Raw genomic sequence first — 20,939 nt, 5'->3', positions numbered from 1 at the left:
GTGCCTCTTGCTTTTTCCTGGCAAAAATATCAAAATTAAGTGAGAATGTTATCTGTCAGGGCATCTAATAACAAGAGAGAAAGTTCTAAAAAATAAACAACTGATATTTCCCAGATAGGGCAGTCATCTTAACTTAGTGGCTAATTTTTACTTTATTGTCACAAGGTACCCAGAGGGAAAGACTATTTTTATGTACTCTACTTAACTATAAGAGGCAGTTATTTTCTAAGATCCTTAAAAAAAAAAAACCTCATAATTTTTGTTTTTCCAAAGACTCTTGCAAAGGGCATGCATTTCCTAGCCAGCCTTTGCCACATCTGCCCCCTTGTCCACATTTTCATTCCAAAAATGCTCCCTGGCCACAAAGATCTAGCATGTAAAGACTATCGTACTAGGAATAGGGTTCTACCGTTTCACAAAGACCAAAACAGCTACAAAATGCATAAATTAAGGTGAAAGATGAGTCAACAAAAGTGGTATCCATCTACTTCTCTAATTTTCTCAGCATCTGTCGCTTTGAACACATCAAATTCCTTTGCAAGTTATTAGCAAAGTGTATTTCTACCATTTTTCATTATTCCTCTGTAAACCACAAATACAATTAAAATAATGGGTTTAAAGAGGGGTATAATAAAAATAAATTCCTAGTAATAATAAAGATGTTTATTAGACTACACCTAATGCCATGCAAATATTTTGTTTCCCTGTTGCCCTACAGTACTGTGACCGTGACTCTGTATTCAGGGTGCCTACTGATATACAAGATGTTTTCATTGAACTTAACTGCTCAGGCAGCTGAGAGTGGCTACTAATAGACTCACATAATCTAACCAGTGTCAGAGTGTGGATCTCCTAAAGGAAATTAAAAAAGAAATTTTTTTTCTTCTTCTACAAAACCATAAGTAAAACTATTTGTTCGTTTTTTTCTAAGCCAGTTTATACTGTGGTCAAAAATAAACACTATTTTAAGATTCCACCCACTTTTTTTTAATTTATAATTTTTGTTTTTGTAGAGAGTCTCCGATTATGAGGGTCACACACTAGACTGACACATATTTAAAATAACATGCACTGTATTATATCATTGAAACTTGCTAAGATAAAAGAACTTAAATGTTCTAACTAAACAAACAAATAAATGAATAAAGTGAGGTAAGGGATGTATTAATTAACTGGATCCTTTCACAATGTATATGTATATGAAAACACCACAGTGTGCATTTTAAATATCTTACAATTTTGTTTGTCAACTGTACCTCAATAAAGCTGAAAAATAAATACATTAATAAACATACCTATGCATTACCATAAAACATTAAAAATTAAATTGAATACAATAACATGTGTAATACAAGGCTGTTGGCCTGAAAATGGAAGACTCGTCACCTAATACCTATATATTCCACAGTAATTATAGACCTTGTTAATTATACTTATAAAGCGATACAACAGCCTAAGATTAACATGCCACAGTATAAATTTTGTTATCATCACTGTGTCTCACTTTCTGCTACATTAAAGCACTTTCAACTTCTACTTATGCGAATTATATCTACGTCGTCAATGAAAGGTAGAAAAATGGGTATTTTAGGACAGAAGCTCATCGTCCTACATGGAGCTGCAAATCTCTGAGATTCTTCTCTCTGCATTTTGCTAATTAGAAAACTAAAAAATCTCCATCAGCATGATGTACCCTCCTTTCTCAGGGCCTCCATCCAGCACAGAGATGTGTACATAGTGTTTTTGACCAAAAGCAAAGCTTTGCTTGTAAAAATACTCCATCTTCAAGGGTATTATACATTCCCCAGAAAGAAGGGCTTTGCCAGGTTAAACTGTAATTAACAAATAATAAAAACAGATGCCTTCTCTGAGATTTTTATAAAACTATACAACATACTTTCTTTTCTGATAATATTTAAGTAAGAAGTTTGAGTCAAGAAAGAACAGTAAACAACCAGAAAGTATTAAACCCTCAAAACTGAATTAGCCTAGTGAGTTTATTCTGGGAAGTTTAATAGCACATTTCTACTATAATGTTTATTAGCATGTTTTTCTAACACTTCAAACTGATTTTTTTTTTTTAAAAAAAGAATGGTTTAGATTTTCAGGAGCTGGTCAAACTGATTCATGTTAGAGCATTATTATATCACTTTTACCACTATTACCACAATTTGTTTAAAATTGGAGTTAGAACGGTAATAATAATTGGATAACATAACCAGAAAAGAGAGAGGTGAAATGACAGGAATGTAAGACCTAAGAGATACAACAATAAAGCAAATAGCAACTGAAATAACATATAGAGAGAAGGAAAAAGTTTTTAAAAACCATCTATTTAAAAATGTGGACAAAATATTAAAAAGGTCAGAACATTGACATTAGAATTGAAAATTAAAGGAGAGAAATATCTTAGAGAAGAAGGTTTTAAGTAGCTAAGAACATCTTCTAAAGTTTGCACGTGTTTCTAAAACCAAAGCATAAGAGAGTGATGTCACCAAGATGGTGACATAGCTTGTTCCTGACTTTGCTCCCCATCATGAGAAGAACAACTAACAACTATTCGAGGACAAGACACCACTGAGAGAATCCTAGGACATGGAAGTGAGGCTGAAGCACCCTCGGCACCCCAGAGATCAAGGCAGACTGCATTAGAAGAATGGATGTTACCTGAACCTATTATGGTAATCATTTCATTTCATGATCAAACCATCCTACTGTACACCTTAAACCTATGCGGTGATGTATGTCAATTATTTCTCAATAAAACTGGGGGAAAAAACCCTAAGACATGAAAAGCCCTAGTAAAAAGAGCAATGATGGTTTAAACTTGAATTCTTGTACCACTAAAAAATAAATAAATAAGATGCAGATAAATGGTTTCTGAAATTAGGGTGGGACTATAAATTCTGAACAACCAGCAATTTAAATTTCTTTCATAAAATGAAAAATAAATATTCAACTGCACTTTTTTGCTTACCTTCACTGTCACGGAATGACTCCCCCCCACCTTTTTTTTTTTTTGGCTCTGTCACTGTTAGGGATGAAATTGTGTCTTCCAAAAATATGGGTCGAAGTCCCTGGTACCTTGGAACATGACCTTATTTGGAAATAAGGCCCTTGCAAATGTAATTAGTTAAGATGAATTCATACTGGAGTAGAGTGGGCTTTTAATTCAATATGACTGGTGTCTTTATAAGAAGAGGGAAATTTGGGCACAGCGACAGGAACACAGGGAGAATGCCATGTGATGACAGAAGCAGAGATGGGAATGACGCAGCTGCACACCAAGGACCAGCAAGGACTGATGGTCTCTTCCTCCAGAAGCTGGGAAGAAGCAATGAAGGATTCTACCAGTCTCAGAAGGATCCTGCCCCTGCTGGCATCTTGATTTTGAACTTCTATGAGAGAATGACTTCCTTTTGTTTAAAGCCACCCAGTTTGTGGTACTTTGTTATGACAGCCCTGGGAAACAAAGACAGTCACTGTGTTGTCCTGCAAACCCAAGAGAAAAGTGTAACTAAAGGACAAGGGTTAGGAGAGCAGTGTCAGTACCAGCAAAAACTTACCTGCAACGTAGTCACCAAAGCCAATGGTTGTTAAAGTGATAACCACAAAATAAATGGCGTCCAGGGCACTCCAGCCTTCTATGTGCTTGAATATGATTGCAGGCAGAGCAACAAAGAGTACACAGCCAAACAGTATAAATATGATTGTTGAGATGATTCGAATCTTGGTTTGACTAACATTCCACTTCTAAGGATGAGAGAGAGAGATGGAGAAATCGATTGAGATAGACTATCAATGTACCTGTGAAGTTGACCTATATATCAATACACTGTTATCCGCAAATTAGTAAATGAGAATGGTATTTTATTCCCTCTTATAATTAATTTTAATTGTACTTACTTACAAATATTGGGTATAACATGAATAACTGAAAACAACCAATGCTAATAATGATGCTGCTTTACCCTTACCTAGCTTTACAACAGGTAAATTACTTTCTAAAGTAAATTACATTTGCTCTGAGAATAAAATTTCAGACTTACATTGTTCTTTGTTTACTTGAACTACTTTTGAAATATTTCTATTCTATAGGCATACAACTCATTGCATGCCAAAGATAATCTAGAAATATATGAAATGGAGAAAACTGAACCATGAATTAAATATCTACTGTTGATAATTGATAAAATTATTAATTTCATGAAGACTTTTCCCTCTCACTCCTACCACATTTTCCTATCATTCTTCAATTGGTTAAAGTGAAATACTAACAGACTTAAAGTTGATTCCCATGTGAACCAGATGAACTACCTCTCTGTTCTATGGCCTTAAGCTGTACAACTAAATATACCAGACATGACATGTAGGCAAGGATAAGTCTTCAGCAGCCCTAAGCTACAGCTGCCCTCAGAGGACCCATATTTTTTCACTCTTTCCCTTCTCAGAAATCTCTACAGCATAACATAGTAAGTGAAGTATGTACATACAGCCATTTATCTCCATATCTCTTTTTTTCGTTATCACTATATATTTTCATCTCCCTGGATCTGTCTTATCTACCATGACAATTATACGTCACATCCCCACCGTATAAAAATCACTGAATTTTAGAGCTTGAACATTTTCTAGAGATAAAGATCTATAAAACCATCGAATGGAAAGTGGAAATAAAAGTTTCTCTAGTCTATCACCCTTATCATATATACATGAGAGTTAAGTGAATTCATGTTTGTAAAGTTCTCAGAACAGAGTACTAAATGTTGAATCTTGACTACTGGGATGTATTCACTACCAGAGCATGGGATTTATTTTATGCACTGATGTGGATACAGCATGAAAAACATTCTCCAGCATCCTGTAGTCACTCAAACATCTGTTGAATGAATGAATGAAGAACAATTCAGCATTATCAAGTTCATGCCACTAACCTTCCCTCTAAGTTAATGTAATACAAGATACTTTTAATATCAATATAAGAAAAGTATAACACCAAAAAGGGATAAAACAACTAGTTGAGAAGAACCATGCCTTCTTTACTCTAACGTAAAAATATTTGAGAATGAACTTTGAACTTAATATGAAACATATCTAATGCTAAAACTGGAATTATAATTTAAATTGAAAAACTAATACTCAGTGGTCTTATTTCATCAATAGAGTTAAATACTTTGTTGAATTTTTTATGAAAAGATAAATTATTGAATAATAAATAAATGTAATAGTAGTGACAGTACTAACAAACCATTTATAATCTCACTCTCTAACACAATTATTTTCTTTATTCATAATTTTTTTCAAGAATAGAAGCTTGTCATCATGATATTTTTCACTTAAGATCTAATTAGAGTATTTTCATTTTATTTTATTTTTTCTATTGAATATATACCCATGAACATCTTCATGTGTATTACTTTTGGTTCTACTAAATTACATCCCTTAGTTAAATCTCTATCAATAACATTACCAACTTAAGTTATATGATCCCCTTTATCGTGTTTGCTATGTATTATTTGATCCTTCACAAAAGGGCTATTTGAAGTTTACTAGTTATGTTAGGCTTTCACTTATAATATCTCTAACTCTCAGAGTAATGCCTCATCATCAGTACCATTATTCACATTATATAAATGGCAAAATGGAGATTTAAGGGTAAAATAACTAGCTTAAGTGAATATAGCTAGGAGACAATACATCTGAAATTTGAACCCAGGACTGTCAGATTTCTACTTCTTTTCCTATATTTTGCTTTTTCTCATTCATTAATGTATTCATTTGAAGAAATATAAAAATAACTATACAGTGAGTTACTTACAAATAGAGGTACATATAAATTGTTATAGAAAACCCAGTAACTGAACGTCTAACTGTATCTGAGGTGACGAGAAAAGTTACAATATTTTTAAAATTTAAATGATTAACATATGTAGTTAAAAGGCTATTGTACTCACAATAAATGTATCTTCCACTTTTGCAATTCCTTTTCCAAATATGGTTCCTAGTTGATCTCCAACTCCAGCCAACAGAAAACCAAAGAGGGGAATTCCCAGTAAGGCATAGATGATACAGAATATTTTTCCCCCTTCTGTGCGTGGTGAGATGTTTCCAAATCCTAAAAAACACAAAGAAGAAGAAGAATTCAGCTGTTTATAAATGAGTAATAGTTTAAAACACATGACCTCAAGATTGATTCAGAAATTCCCAAATATTATAAGATATCAATCCTAGATTTCAACTAATTAAGAATTGCTTTATACCACATAAGCTTTTAATGTAAAATCCTCTTATAAACAAATATTTTAACAATCTACAAAATATAGCTAGTGTTCCAATTAAACTAGATGATAAAAACTGAGGGAATAACACATGTAATAAAGTCAATGTTTTCATTAAATTTACCTCCACCTCTCTATACTGCTAATCCTGTCGACTACAAAGTTTTCGTTGCCATTTACTAAGAGTGTATTGCCTTCATTTAAGAGTATTCAAATATGCTTAAATTATTTAAAGTTTAATAACAACTTTTAAATTTTGTTTCCATTCAAGTACCTACAAAAAAGCAATAAATAAAAACTTAAAATTACGAAACCTTGTTAAAGTTCTGAGGATTCTGAAGGCTTTTCAATTTTGTGCAAGGATGGCTCTACTTGTTATGATTAAATCAGCTCAACTTTATTCCCCCCCCTTTTTAAGAACAAAAGCAATGTCTACAAACATGTTTGAGGTAAAGAATGCATGTTTTCTAGAAGTACATAGAGTATTTTATTTGATATGTAATCCTCTCATTGTCTTTCACATTAAATTAATCTGGAATTTTAGTTTTAATTTCCTCTTTTACTCAAGAATGTGGATCGGGATTTTAAGATTGGCATTTTGTTGCTACTTTCTAGTTTTACGACTATAACTATCAAAGAGTATGGCCTGTATGATTTTTACTTTTGGGAATTTACTGAGATTTTCTTTGTGGCTTTATAATGGCCAATTTTTTAAATTTGTTTCATTGTTTTTTGAAAATAATCTGGATGTTCTATTTGTTGGAAACAAAAAGGGTATATATTATCAAAGGGATTCGTATCATCCCCCCAAATCCAGTCCTAATGTGGCTCCCTCACAAAACTTGCCCTGGGGGAGGAGAGGATGGGCTAATATTTGGTCATTTTAGCGCATACATTTTCCTCCCCATAATATTTCCATCTTTCTCTTCTTCCTATTCAGTCAATTTGGTATTCATTGCTAGTCAATTCATCGATTGAGGGTTGTGGGTTTTTTCAAATGTATTTAATTTTCAAGAACTTTGCCTGTTTTCATTAGTCGGTTCTTATGCCATGAAAATAACAATTACATTCATTTCTTTGTTTTAACAATGTTGTACCATAAATTAACTCTATTCCCTGAGAGAAATCCTACACTTCCTTCATTTAGGTGACTTTCTTCAAGTGTCTGAGAATTCCTGGTCATATTTTCATACTTGTAAGCACAGTATAATAGTAGTTTGGTTAGTTTTTGTGGCTGAAATCTATTTCCCAGCCTCAGTGAGAATCGTGGTTGATCTGGTGGGGCATGTAAGAGTCTCTTCAAAGGAGTGTGGTTCAAGTAGTGTTGGCCGGAAAGAAGGGGGCTGGCATCTGATTGGCCTTTCACATAGATGTGTACCTCACAGAACTTGAGAGCAAGGTTTCCTAATTCCTCATGGCAGCCTCCAGTTCACAGCTACCTTTCTGCTTCTCAGACCTGCTGACTGCTTGGGGAACATGATGTAAGCTGTCTACACATTTAACTCATTTACCTTCCATCTGCTCTTATCTACCAATGCCTTGGAATGCTGAACATCAGGGCAATATGTACAAAGGTCCATCCAGGGCAAGTGTGAAAAAGGCCGAGAAGTCTTGTATCAAGGTAACTTGAAGAAGAAAAAGCCCATCACAAGGGTTAGACAGAATGCTTAAACTGGACTATTTGGGACGGTGCACCATTTCTGTACACTATCCAAGATGGAACTCAACAAGTTCTACCCTGTCCTCTATTCTAGCATCAATAAGCAGAATACCAATAACAAGAGAGCCTCGCTAAATCAGCAGTGTGGACTGGTTTGACCTGGGTTCTCTGATTATTACAGAGAGTCCTGCTAAGATCCAACACTATTTTATTGCCTCTCCAGATGAATAACCATGTGACCTGAAGCAGGACAGGCATCTGAGTTATCCCATACCATCCCATTTTCTCTTCTTGCATAAGAGGACGAATGCCTTCAAAGTTATATCCATAAGAAGTAACCTACCTCCAGAAAGGGTCAAGGATCAAAAAGAAAAGATACAACGTTTTCTTTAATACTGACTGTGGCATTGCTATAAATAGGCTCTGCAGTTTGTTTAAAAAATAAAAGCCTGAGTATCAGAGGGCTCAATTTGATCTGCCCCACACAAGTTAAAAGGGCATAGGAAAAAAGGGCTCCAACTTTTCATCCATCACTGACTCAGATTCGGCCCAGAAGCCACTGGAACATCTTCAGAAAAGGGAACAGAGGACTTCCTCAGAAAGTCTATTTATATCACAAATGAAATGGCCCCAAATCCAAAGAATTCTAGATGTAAGGAAAGCCAATCACCTTTCATTGATCAAAAAACAGAAACCAGTTCCTTGTGGCATCTCTGTACTTCCTCTTTATCATCTCCAAAGTTAGCAGAAGGGAGAATGAAGGGAGTAGGGTTGAAGGATCCTGATATGATTCTTCTCTGAGTCTCTTCCTGCTTCACCTTCCAAGTGTTTCTCTCGACACCGTTACGCTGAGCTCTCCAGCTGAATCTGTGCCTCAGAGGTGGCTGCCCTCACACAGTCACCCAGTGCACACACACAAAGTCACCTAGCCATTTTCTGACATAAAGGGCACGCCAACGACACCCTAAACATCTGCCCAGGTGACAGGATCACGTGGTTGTTCAGGGGATGTTCCTCACGTTTTCTCCTCTTCCCTGCATAAAATAAGAGTGGTCTCCTCTCCGTGGATACACCACAGGGTCTAACCCAAGAACAGACCCTGGTTAAATGACTTGATATTATTAATGGACTTACAAAAAGTATCCATTGACTCTAAGCGATACAGCATGCCAAGCTTTTAAACTATTAATCTTAGTGGTTGTCTGGACTTCCTGACCCTTTCCCGTGGTTAGTGAGCAGCACCTTCCTTGCCTCAGGGTGAAACAGACTGTTTTGGCAAGAAGAAAATGGAAAAGAAACCATATTAAATTTTGTTTTCTTTTAACTCCAAACTAAGGTGTTCACGCTCAAAATGCTTTGCCTGAGGAGAGCAGCTGTCAAGTTATAGCATCACATATGCTTGGCAAGAAAGTTATAAGAGCGGCAGGCAATCCAGCTTCCCAAGAGCTTAAGGGAACAGACAAGACTGAAGATTGATGGGGCCTGACCTTGGAGGAGGCGGGGTGAGGCAGAAACCAGAGGATAGGACCTGGGAGGAGGAGGGCGTTTCAAAGATACCCTGAAGCTGTCTTGAAGAGATCAGTGGTTAAATTCTCAGGAATTCTGCAAGTCAGCTGACTTCACATTGACAGTATGAAATCAACTGTAGTAGGAATTCTTATACCTCAGAAATTGGCAAGCGCTACAGTTTAGGGCTCCCCCCCCCCCACCTACCTAATATTGACCAATACACTACAGAATAAGACAGAGTCAAATCTGAGAGACCGTACATAGTCTGTGCTAGACATCTGGATGGAAGCCTGTAGGCTAACCCCTGACATTTATATAAATACAGCACCAGAATAGCTATCATCTTGTCTTCACGTCACTTTAAGGGAAGGGCTTTCCGCGGAAAGCTATTGCAGGTCCACTGTAAGTGGATTACCTAGCAGGAGGCCCATATATGTCACCCCATCTGAACAGCCCCAAGTGGACAGGTCACTTTTCTGGCAGAATTTATTAATACTACAAATAAATAATACCCCTTCAAACACTCTGCACACTTGCAATTATTTAATTATTTGCAACAATTGATTTAATACCTCATTCCTCACTTGACTATGAGTCCCATGAGTATAGAGACTGATTTATTGTTTACTTGTATGTTGTTAAGACTATAATTCCAAAACCTTACTGGCTTATTAATTAGTGCATTAATTGACAGTCAATAAATATTTCTTGACTGGTTGACTGACATATAAACCTAAAAAATTTATAAAACTTTAGAAAGAGGGTAGAGAAAAATAAAAGCATACAGAGAAATGCAATGTTTCTGTATGAGAACTCATAAAAGAACTAAATTTCTCTCCCACTAGTTACTAAATTTACTATCTTTGCAATCAAAATTCCATAGTTTTTAAAATTTTTACAACCTAATGAAATGATCCTAAAATTCATCTGGGATAAAATTAACAATAAGTCAATAAATATTTAAAAGCATGACTAATGTGAGGCAAAATTTACTTCCAAATTAAAACTACGTTATCTATAGTTTTAATAATTAAAACTATGTGGAAAATTAATGAATGAAAACAACAGAAAGCATAGAAAAGACCCAGCATATAACTGAATGTACTGTTTGCTAAATATGACATTTCATATCAATGTAGAGTTAGAGAATCAATTAGAATTGATTATTAAGTAAACAATGATGGGGTAAATAGTAAGCCACTTAGAAATAAATTATGTCCTTGTCTCATGGTATACACTAAATATTACCAGATAGATTAAATAATCAAATATAAAGAAAATGTGACCATAAAATATACATGAAAGGACAGGAGAATGATTCTCTAAATATAACTCTTAGGGCAGAACCATAAAGAAATGAAGGATAAATACAACTACACAACAATATAACGATGCTGTATGTCAAAAGAAGAACACAAATTCTATGTAGAGGCAAAGTGTTTTTACCGAGAGGCAGTGCAGAAAAGACCCAATCGCCTCTGCTACTGGTCCTACCAGGGCTCTTCTTGACCAAACAGGCAAACTTTCACTTCACTTTCAGGGCTGAAGTTGTCCTGAACCTAACATGTCTGCATTTGTGATCTGAAATGTTCAAATTTAGACTTCTGCCTTTCGTCTCCAGCCTTAATATGTAGACCTTGGGTTGTTACTTACAAATATACCTGTTCCTGGGAAACATCAAATATCCATAACAATACATTGATAAACCCCAAGTACATTATTGGTTATGAGTACTTGGAATATTTACTGAAAGACTGTCAAGTGGCCAACTTTCACAAACAAGTTCACTTCTATTGAAAAACGTCAGACTAAACTTGTAATAAGCAACACTTGGATAATAGCAGCTTTTCTACCCTCTGCCTCAGACTGCCTGAAATTAAGTACCATAGTTAAACTGTTTAGACTTGTTGGCTGCAGCATACATACTCTAGGTTTAAGAGCCCTATTTGACTAATAGGCAGTTCATGCAGATCTTTAATCTCTTAGCCAGCTTCCAATGTAGAAACAGTAGTTTATGATTACATTTATTGACAACAGCAAGGATAAAAGCAACAATAAATTGAAATTGCATTCATATAGTTCATTCTAAAGTTAAACCCAGCTTAAAATACACATCTAAGTAATTCTGACCAAAAATTTAGGAAGTAGGTTCTATTACCCCAATCTCACGGAGAAGAAATTTAGATAAGAAAAAATGCATTACTATTATTTTACGTTTGATCAATTTTATATCATAAGGTAGCAAGCTCTACACAGAAATCAAATATCACCACAGCAATAAGTATGATTTAATTCTGTTTGATGAAAAAGTATTCAATATTACATGCCAAACACTGTGCAAGATACTGCAGACACAAAGATGAAGAAAGCACTGCTTCAAAAAATTCCAAGTTATTAATAAAATCAACTAAATACGATATCTACCAGCTTTTCTTTAAACATTAATGAAGGTACACAAATAGACAAAGATTTGCTACACTGAAAACCAAAAATAGCAATGTGTGTGTGAGGAATACTCCCATTAAAACACTGCACTTGGGCTTCCCTGGTGGCACAGTGGTTGGGAGTCCGCCTGCCGATGCAGGGGACACGGGTTCGTGCCCCGGTCCGGGAAGATCCCACATGCCGCGGAGCGGCTGGGCCCGTGAGCCATGGCCGCTGGGCCTGTGCGTCTGGAGCCTGTGCTCCACAATGGGAGAGGCCACAACAGTGAGAGGCCCGCATACCTCAAAAATACCCTCAAAAACAACACTGCACTTAAAAAGCTGGGTTAGCATAAGTTTGGTCCCATATTTTACTCGGATCTCTGTAATATAAGAGGCCAGCTAGGAAGTGGCTAAGCTAGGTCTATTCAAATACTAAATCTACTCAGGTACTCTCAATATGCAGCATTTAAGCACTGGTAGCAGGACAAACCCAAGAAAAGCCTCGAAATAGTCTATACTGAGACATAAAATGTTAATGTCATGTGTCAGGAAATTCTGCAAGGACCCGTAGATAAACAGTGAGAAGTAAAAGGAGAGTGAAAAAGAGTAGAATAAAAACCACTCAACATAAGCCTCTAAACAAAAGTCTATGAATAATGCAAATGCTAAGAAACAAAAACACAAACAACCACTAAAGCAGGAATTTATCTAAATGAGAATAATTTCATGGGACAGTCTGAACTTAAATTTTGAAAGAGGTATATTAGAATATCAGAGATAAAAACAAAATTTTTAGTGAAATTATGCGATAAAAAGGTATAAAGATATGAATAGACAGATAAGAAAGGGGATGTGTAAGAAATCTTGGAAATGAAACATACTAATTTTTAAAGAAATAAAATAGATGAAATAGACTGATAGAGGTGAAGAAAGAATTAATGAATTTGAAGGTGATGTTGAATAATTCATCAAGAACCCAACTCAGAAAGGAAAGGGGACTTAAAATTAAAAACATGAAGGAGGCCTTTAGAGACAGAAAATTAAAAACATGAAGGAGGCCTTTAGAGACAGAGACATGAGAATTACAATCATGTAAGTCCAGAAGAAGAAAATGGAATGACTAAAACAGAAACAGTATTTAAACTGAGAATTTTCAAGAATTGAAGATCTGTGGATCCATATTGAAAGTGCACTCAGTATTGAATATGGTAAATAAATGTAAAATCCACACCTAGACACATAATAGAGAAACCAAAGAATATTGGAATCAAGATAAAATCCAAAAAGCTATCAGCTAGAAGGAGGGAAAAGATTACTTAAAAAGGAACAATACATGAGCAATAATAGTCATTGTAAAATAATGGAGTAACATCTTCAAAGTGCTGATAAAACATAACCATCATCCTGAAAATTTATATTTAGCTAAACTATCAAAAAATAATGAGGGACCTATTTTAGCAATTTTCAGACTTACAATATCCAAGAAACCTTACCATCCAGGGAGCTCCTACTAAAATAACTATCTAGGTGTGCTTGAGAAATTATATACTTCAGAAAAAAGAAAGGAGCCTAGTAGGAAAACAGCATAGGAGAAACAAAAGTGGGCAGAGAAATGGGAAAAGAAGTCAAAAATTTAATCAACTACTAACTGCAAAACATATGCACACACAGAAACACACACATGCAAACACTAAAAGTAAACAATGGACAACAGTAAACACAATGGATGGGAAAATAGAGGTTTAATAAGTAAGTTAAGTGTTGTTTGGCTAACATATAGAATTAAAAGTATTAGCTAAAAATGTGTTAAAGAATAATAGCAACCACTATCAATCCAACAAAAGGGTAGAAAAATAGGGAAAGAAGAAACAAAGAAAGAGGATGACATAAAATAACACGAATAGAAGAAAACCCAAATATATCAACAATCACAATTTATGTAAACAGACTAAAGGCAAAGACAGGAATTATTAGAGTATATAAAAATATCACAGTTCAGATAAAAACAAAGGGATAGAAAAAGACTTGTTAGCAAATTCTTATCCAAAGAAAATCAGCATAGCAATATTAATATCGATCAAATAGATTTAAAGGCTACACACTCACATATGAGAGTGACTATGTACTCTAATAGTAGAGATGTTATAGGAATCATGATTCTGTTTGTGCCAAACACCATAACTTTGTAAACTATTAAAGCAAAAGCTGACAAAATTATAAGAAAGTGACAAATCTATATTCATTCAACATCAGAAAAGCAGCTAAAGCAATATATACCTCATTTGCAGATTGAAAGGGAAAACAATATGACTATCTCAACAGATTCACTCATTCAACTTATTGAAGTAACATTTATTGACTGCAATGTGTTAATCATTATAAATACAATAAGTGAACAAAAGAAGAAAGTCTTCTTTGTTCAAATGGAGCTACTCTAGTTTTGGACAGTAAAGAAAATAAACAGAATAAATTGTAATTGTTAGAAATCATTACATGGTGTAACAAATAGAAAAGAGTGGGAGTTATTAGGAATATGGCATGTAGAATTGTAATTTTAAATGGTGTGGTCAGAGTGGGCTCCACGGAGAAGGTGACAGTTGAGGAAAGATTTGAAAGAGGTGAAGGCAGAGGGCCATGGAAATATCTAAGGGAAGAGAGGAATGAGCTGGTGCAAAGGACCTGAGGCAGAAGGGAGCCTGGCACATGTGAGGGAGACTGAGGAGGCCAGTGAGGCTTGAATGACAGAGGACGGTGGTAGGACCTGCCAGGGCCTGATTATAGGGGTCTAGTGTAACCTCGAAGGCCTCATAGGTATAAGGATGCAGAAGAGCATTTGATAAAATTGATCGCTCTAAAACAGAACTAGACACAGAAGGAAATTTATTAACCTGGTTTTTGTTTTTAAACTCATTTATTTTTTGGCCACACCACGCAGCATACAGGATCTTAGTTCCCCAACCAGGGATCAAACCTGCGCCCCCTGCAGTGGAAGCATGAAGTCTTAACCACTGGGCCGCCAGAGAAGTCCTTAACGTGGTTTTTAATATTCTGTGGCATCACTGTGCTGTAGTTTTTTTGTTTGTTTGTTTTTGTTTGTTTTGGGTTTTTTTTGCAGTACGTGGGCCTCTCACTGTTGTGGCCTCTCCCGTTGTGGAGCACAGGCTCCAGACGCGCAGGCTCAGCGGCCATGGCTCACGGGCCTAGCCCTTAACCTGGTTTTTAATCAAAAAACTAATAGCCAACATATACTTAAGGTGAAACTTCCAGGCATTGGCTTTAAGATCAGGGACATGAAAAATACCTCATCATTATGACTTCTCCACTACACTGTGAGTCAATGCTATAGAATTAGGGGAAAAAAGGTATGAAATGAGAAAGTACAAGTTGAAGCTATTACTATTTTTTGTACAACATGCTTGTCTATGTAATAAAGCCAAAAACAGGTATACTGGATTCAAAGTCAAGAAAACAACAACCCAATAATAATAAATACTCATATGTGCTTATTATGTGCCAGGCACTCTTACAATCAGTTAAACATATTGATTTGTTTACTTCTCACAATAACCAAATAACATATGTACTCCTATTCTCATTTTTCAAATGGAGAAACTGAAGCACAGAGAGGTTAAATAATTTTCCCAAGATTACACAGCTAATAAAGTGGAGGAGCTGGGATTTAAACCCAGGTATTTTAGGTCCAGTGTCTGGCCATTTATCATCCACAACACAACATTCCTATACCCCCAGAAAAACCAACCATCAAATGCAACACAAAATCAAAAGATCTCTATAACAATATTAATAAATATATCTAAGAACAAATATAATAATTAATATATAAGTATTTTCTAGATAAAATTACCAAAAAAGTTACAAAATAAATGACATAAAAGGCCTGAAGAAATGAAGAGAGCTACAGGTATCAGTTTTACCAAATGTATGTTAAGTATAATGCAACTGCAATAAATATTTTGAAGGATTTTCAGTGCAAGTTGATGGAATTTTCTAAAAGTAATAAAAGAAAGTAAAGGACCAATAGCTAAGAATATTTGGGGAAAAAGTGACGTGGGAAGATTTGTTCTACATGATATCAAGACTTACCAGAGCTATTAGAAAGCAATCTGATTAACCATCTGTACCATTTATTATAGTTCTTAAAAGCTAGGAACAGAAAATTACTGTCTCATCAAGACAAAGAATATCTATCTCAAAACATTTAATATCATACTTAGTATTAAAGGTCAACAAGAGGAATCCCCTTAAAATCAGGGGGGAAAAGATATCCATTTTACAACTATTATTTATTATTCTGAAAGTTCTAGCAGGTTTAATGGCAGTGAACATATAAAAGGAATAATTATTATAAAGAAGACAAATATTCGTTGTGGATGGAATTAAATTTCTAGTAAATACAGGAGAATATTGAAAATTGTCGAATAGAGTAAAGCTCAGCAAAATTGCTGAATGCATGATAAATATGCAGAAACCAACAGCATTATTCTATTTTAACACAATCTCAGATGTGCTAAATGAGATGGAAAAATACCTTATTTTCAATGTTTAGGGAAATATGAAATACCTAAAAGTAATCTTATCAAGACATATGGAAGAGCTTTAGAGAACAGCTTGGGCTAGTGTAGAATGGGATGTAACAAAACATAAAAGAACAGAAAAGACTAGAATAAGGTCAGAAACAGCACATTCTTTTTTTTTTAAAGCATCATGAATAAGTTGGAAATTTTATAATTATGCAGTTAATAATGCTGAGCAAATTGGTTACTATTTTGAAGAAAAAAATTCACTCTGTGAAAAGTAAGTACCATGTAAATGAAAGATACAAATAAATTAACTAAACTACTTCTGTATATTGATCCCCTCTGATTATGTTTCGTCCTTTACCTCAAATGCAAACCCTCCCCCTCCCACCACTCTTCACCTGGCTGATCCCTAAAATTCCATCATTACTTAGGTTAGAAATTAATTTCTCCAACAAGCCTTCCTTGAGCCCGCACTACATACCCCCAAGACTGGGCTTGGTCCCCCTCCTGTGTACACATTTCCTTTAACCTAAGACTTACCTCACTAGATTGTAATCATCAGTTCTGCAATTAGAAGTTCTGTGAGGGACCACGTTTTAGTTCTCACCGTAGCCCTAGTGCATTTCCATTGGACATCTAAATAAATATATTCTTCCTGAAACTCCCTTTCTACTCTCTGCCCCTCACTGCAGCCCCCTCTCCATTCTACTGAGGCAGTGTCTCATTTTTCAAGTGTTGAGGATTTCAAGAGTACCTGATTCGCTTTTAGAGCTTGGACCTAAAATGTTTTCAAACAGCTGGTTCGTTGTGGCTCTCGTGAAACCGTGGGGTTATGGAAAGATGCTCATAAAGGTATCCCTCTACTAACTCTCTTGTTATCCTTAAAAATCTCTTCTGCGCACAGGTTGTGATTTGAGATTTCTCTTTATTGTGTTGACTTCTGAATAGTACTTTTCCTTTTGAAATAATCAGATTAGCATATTTCATCTCCCTCCATCCAGTAATTCAGGATTTTGTTCTTAGTGGATGACTAGCAGATAACTATCATGTTAATTCACTTTGTCTTGCCACTCTTTTTTAGTGACCTTTTTCTTGAGTAACTTATGGATTGTCTGATAAAGATTTGCTTTAAGGAGCATTTTTTCATAGAAGCCTGCCCCTTCCCCAGCCCTGACATCCCCATATCAGGTGTGCTGAGGAGGTTCCTGAACTGTGTGTCATGGGGACAATACCCTGACCCAACACGTATGGCCTCACCACCACCATCTTGTTAGATTTAAATCAGTCACCAAAGGGCCAGAGTCCTCAAGTCTTCCTCAAGCTCACATCCCAAAGCCGTATGGCTCTGTAGGCAATGAAGCAGATCCCCTCTCCATCACAACCCTTCCATTCTCCTTCCCTGCTTCTCAGTGGTTACAATGCCACTACTTCAGGGCATCAAAATAGACTGACTGTGGTCTTTTCTCACCCAAATCCATCTCAGCACAGTCCATTCTCCCTAAAGCACTGTTTCAGTCTTTATACTCCATAGTTTGTAAAACCCGTAGGTGTTCCAAGGCCTTTACTTGCAAACCACCATTCCTATTTCCCAAAAACTCCCTGTTATGCAATTGTTCTATCAATACCTTCTGGTAACACCAGAGTCATCATTACTCACTGAAAAAAATAAGCTAGACTCTTCTGATTCCTTACATTTTTTATGTTGTTTGCTCCTTCTAACTTGTACAAATGTGGCCCTTCAATTGTTATTTGCAATCGTTTCTGTCCTTTCTGCCCCCACCCCGCCCCATACACCACTTTCAACACACAGTCATTCCTTTCCCTTTCAACCAGCTGTGATCTTGCCTTCTTTCAACACACATAGTACTTTCTTTTTCCTTTGGAGGGATTATGTATGACCCTAACATGAATTCTTACCATTTGGTTACATGCTTTTTTCTCTCTTCTGGATGACAAATTTCTTGGGAGCAAAGACACTGTTTTAATCATTTTTCTTTCCTCTACATACAGTGTGTGGTGCTTTGCTCATAGCAGATGTTCAAGAAAATAAGTTGAATTAAAAAGAAATGCCTATGGATTTTATTAATATCCTATATTTTATTTAATAGACATGCTCAGTTCTAAATGGTTCTGCTATACTAATTTTTTTACTCCTTTTAATTTTATTCAGGACTGACAAGAAAAAAGAAAGTTATTGATTTGTGCAAATTTTATTTTTAAAAAAACCCTAAAAGTAACAATTAAAATATTATTTTAATATAAAACAATTTAAATTACTTTAGATGCAGAAAAACATTAATATTGTAGGGCAGGGCTTCCCTGGGGGTGCAGTGGTTGAGAGTCCGCCTGCTGATGCAGGGGACACGGGTTCGTGCCCCAGTCCGGGAAGATCCCACATGCCATGGAGCGGCTGGGCCAGTGAGCCATGGCCACTGAGCCTGTGCGTCCAGAGCCTGTGTTTCGCAACGGGAGAGGCCACAACAGCGAGAGGCCCGTGTACCGCAAAAAAAAAAAAAAAATTGTAGGGCATAAGAATAAAATGTTGGAGGTGGGGTGAGGAGAACAACATAAGTTCAGAGTGTACTCCGTTAGCAACCTAAGAAAAAGAGGCAGCTGTTCAGAAAACATAGTGAAATGATAATCACACCTGGTCTTTTTTAAAAAGCTAGTCAAACCCGCATCTCTGCCATATAAGCAAAGAAGCTAATCGAACACTGAGGAAGAAATATAGTTCCAGAAAAGTATGATTCTAATTAAGAAACAACTAAACAATGTCTTGATAAAAAGATGCAACCATTTCAGAACTTTCACAAAGTAGTGCATAGTTCTTCTAGATCATTGGTTTTAAACCAAGGGTACACATCAGAATCACATAGGAAATTTTAAAAATCCACCCCAGAACACCAAAATTATTGTCTTTCACTGGGAGAGGAGGGGAATGTGCATATGTATTTTAAAATCTCTACAGAAGTGATTCTGATTTACACTCTATGACAGAGGCAGGGTTTTATGGGTCTAAAGCTATACAATATGGGGGGAGAGTCTCTTCAGGAGAAAAGGATACAAAATTAGGAAGCAAACGGTATGTAGGGTGACCTTGATTAGAGTTCCTCTTTTATCCCAGCTATGGTATTACTTTATTACTATATTTTCATTACCAAAAATAAAATAAAGATAATTGTCATTACCAATAATAAAAATAATGGCCAACACTATTATTTATTGAACATTCTCTCTCTCTCTCTCTCTCTCTCACTGCATGACAATCCTATGAGATGAAGTACAACTAATTATCTTCACTCTGAATGTCGAAACTGTTTATTGAAGCAATGTGTTCAAGGTTAAACACTTACTAAACATTAAGGCTGAGATTTAAACTATTAGCTCAGTCACTTAGAGCACGTACTTGGGATCAAGGCTACAAATACCGTTCCTCAAACTTATGGGCTCAGTTGTTGAATAACCTGAGTATGAACTATACACTGGACGTACTATTCTGCAGGTACTTGCTGTTGTACCTAGTCAGGCTGGGAAAGAATGTATAGGTGCATCAAAACAAATATGTCAGTTAAAGGAATTAAATCAAAGGGTTGTTCTGACCTTTTGTTTCACCATGAACATCATTCTGCCTTCCTCTTGGCCCAGAAGCCACTGGCCTGCAGTTCAAACAGTATTTCACAAGATGGCTCCCTTGCTATTTTTAGCTGCAACTTACATCATAAAATCCTACATCACCATTGAATAATGGCAAATCTATAGGAAGTTACATATTTCTTAAGTTGCTTTTTGATTTTTTTTGTTCACAAGATAGTTATAAAATCTACAACTGAAGCTAAATGTTGAAGGAAAATTCTCTCACAAAAGAATTGTGCCAAAGAACAACAATAATAGTCTACCTGCATATTGTTTCCAGCTTTTTATTTAATACATTGGAACTGCGTCCTATCCTCTTTTCAGCTGTGAAAACATGTGGGAGGAAGGAGAGGGATCCAGTGAGGGAAGCAGGAGTAAGAGAGCACATTTAAGTAGCACTAGAGCTTCACCCACCACCCCACTGGTGAGAACATCCTAGAGTGCACAGGACAAGGTAAAACAGCTCACTTCAAAGTCCTTCTCGGTCCCCACATGCCTCTCACAGTGAGAGCATCTCACCGTTCTGGACTGGATTCTAAGTGTGCATTTTAATAAAACATGACCACTAAATGTTGGCCAACTATTTCATCTGAAGCTCAAGCCAATAAACAGAGATCTGTTCAAGGTGTAATGAAATGATATTTCTATAAATGGTAGGAAATTCATGTGCCATTTAACTGCCTCTTATTATCTGGTTCTCCTCTTATCCCAAGAGGGGAGAAAAATGATCCAACAGCATCAGGAAGTGGGGAACTATTTCTTAGCAAGAAATCTGGATAACTTACATTTTCCCACATATAGAGAGAGATTATAATCAGGGATCTGAATTGTGATAATGCATTTTCTGGAAATCACACCTTAAATGTTATTGTTAAAAGAATCTTCCTATAAG

General features: G+C 35.9%; 1 protein-coding gene across 7 annotated transcripts in view; it reads right to left on the bottom strand.

The window, feature by feature from the left end:
* The window catches only part of KCNK2 (potassium two pore domain channel subfamily K member 2), a 231,297-nt gene that overhangs the window by 77,082 nt on the left and 133,276 nt on the right, over positions 1–20,939 (bottom strand). For all 7 annotated transcript variants that reach the window (XM_004275241.3, XM_049702844.1, XM_049702873.1 and 4 more), the window contains exons 4-5: positions 5,955–6,115; positions 3,567–3,753 (exon numbers count right to left, since the gene is read on the bottom strand). In XM_004275241.3, the coding sequence (XP_004275289.1) occupies positions 3,567–3,753; positions 5,955–6,115 (348 nt within the window). The remainder of the gene's footprint in view (positions 1–3,566; positions 3,754–5,954; positions 6,116–20,939) is intronic.

Source organism: Orcinus orca, chromosome 1 (genome assembly GCF_937001465.1).
Source record: "Orcinus orca chromosome 1, mOrcOrc1.1, whole genome shotgun sequence".
NCBI classification, from domain to species: domain Eukaryota; kingdom Metazoa; phylum Chordata; class Mammalia; order Artiodactyla; family Delphinidae; genus Orcinus; species Orcinus orca.
The sequence above is the reverse complement of the archived record's forward strand: the minus strand, read 5'-3'. Positions and strand labels throughout refer to the sequence as shown.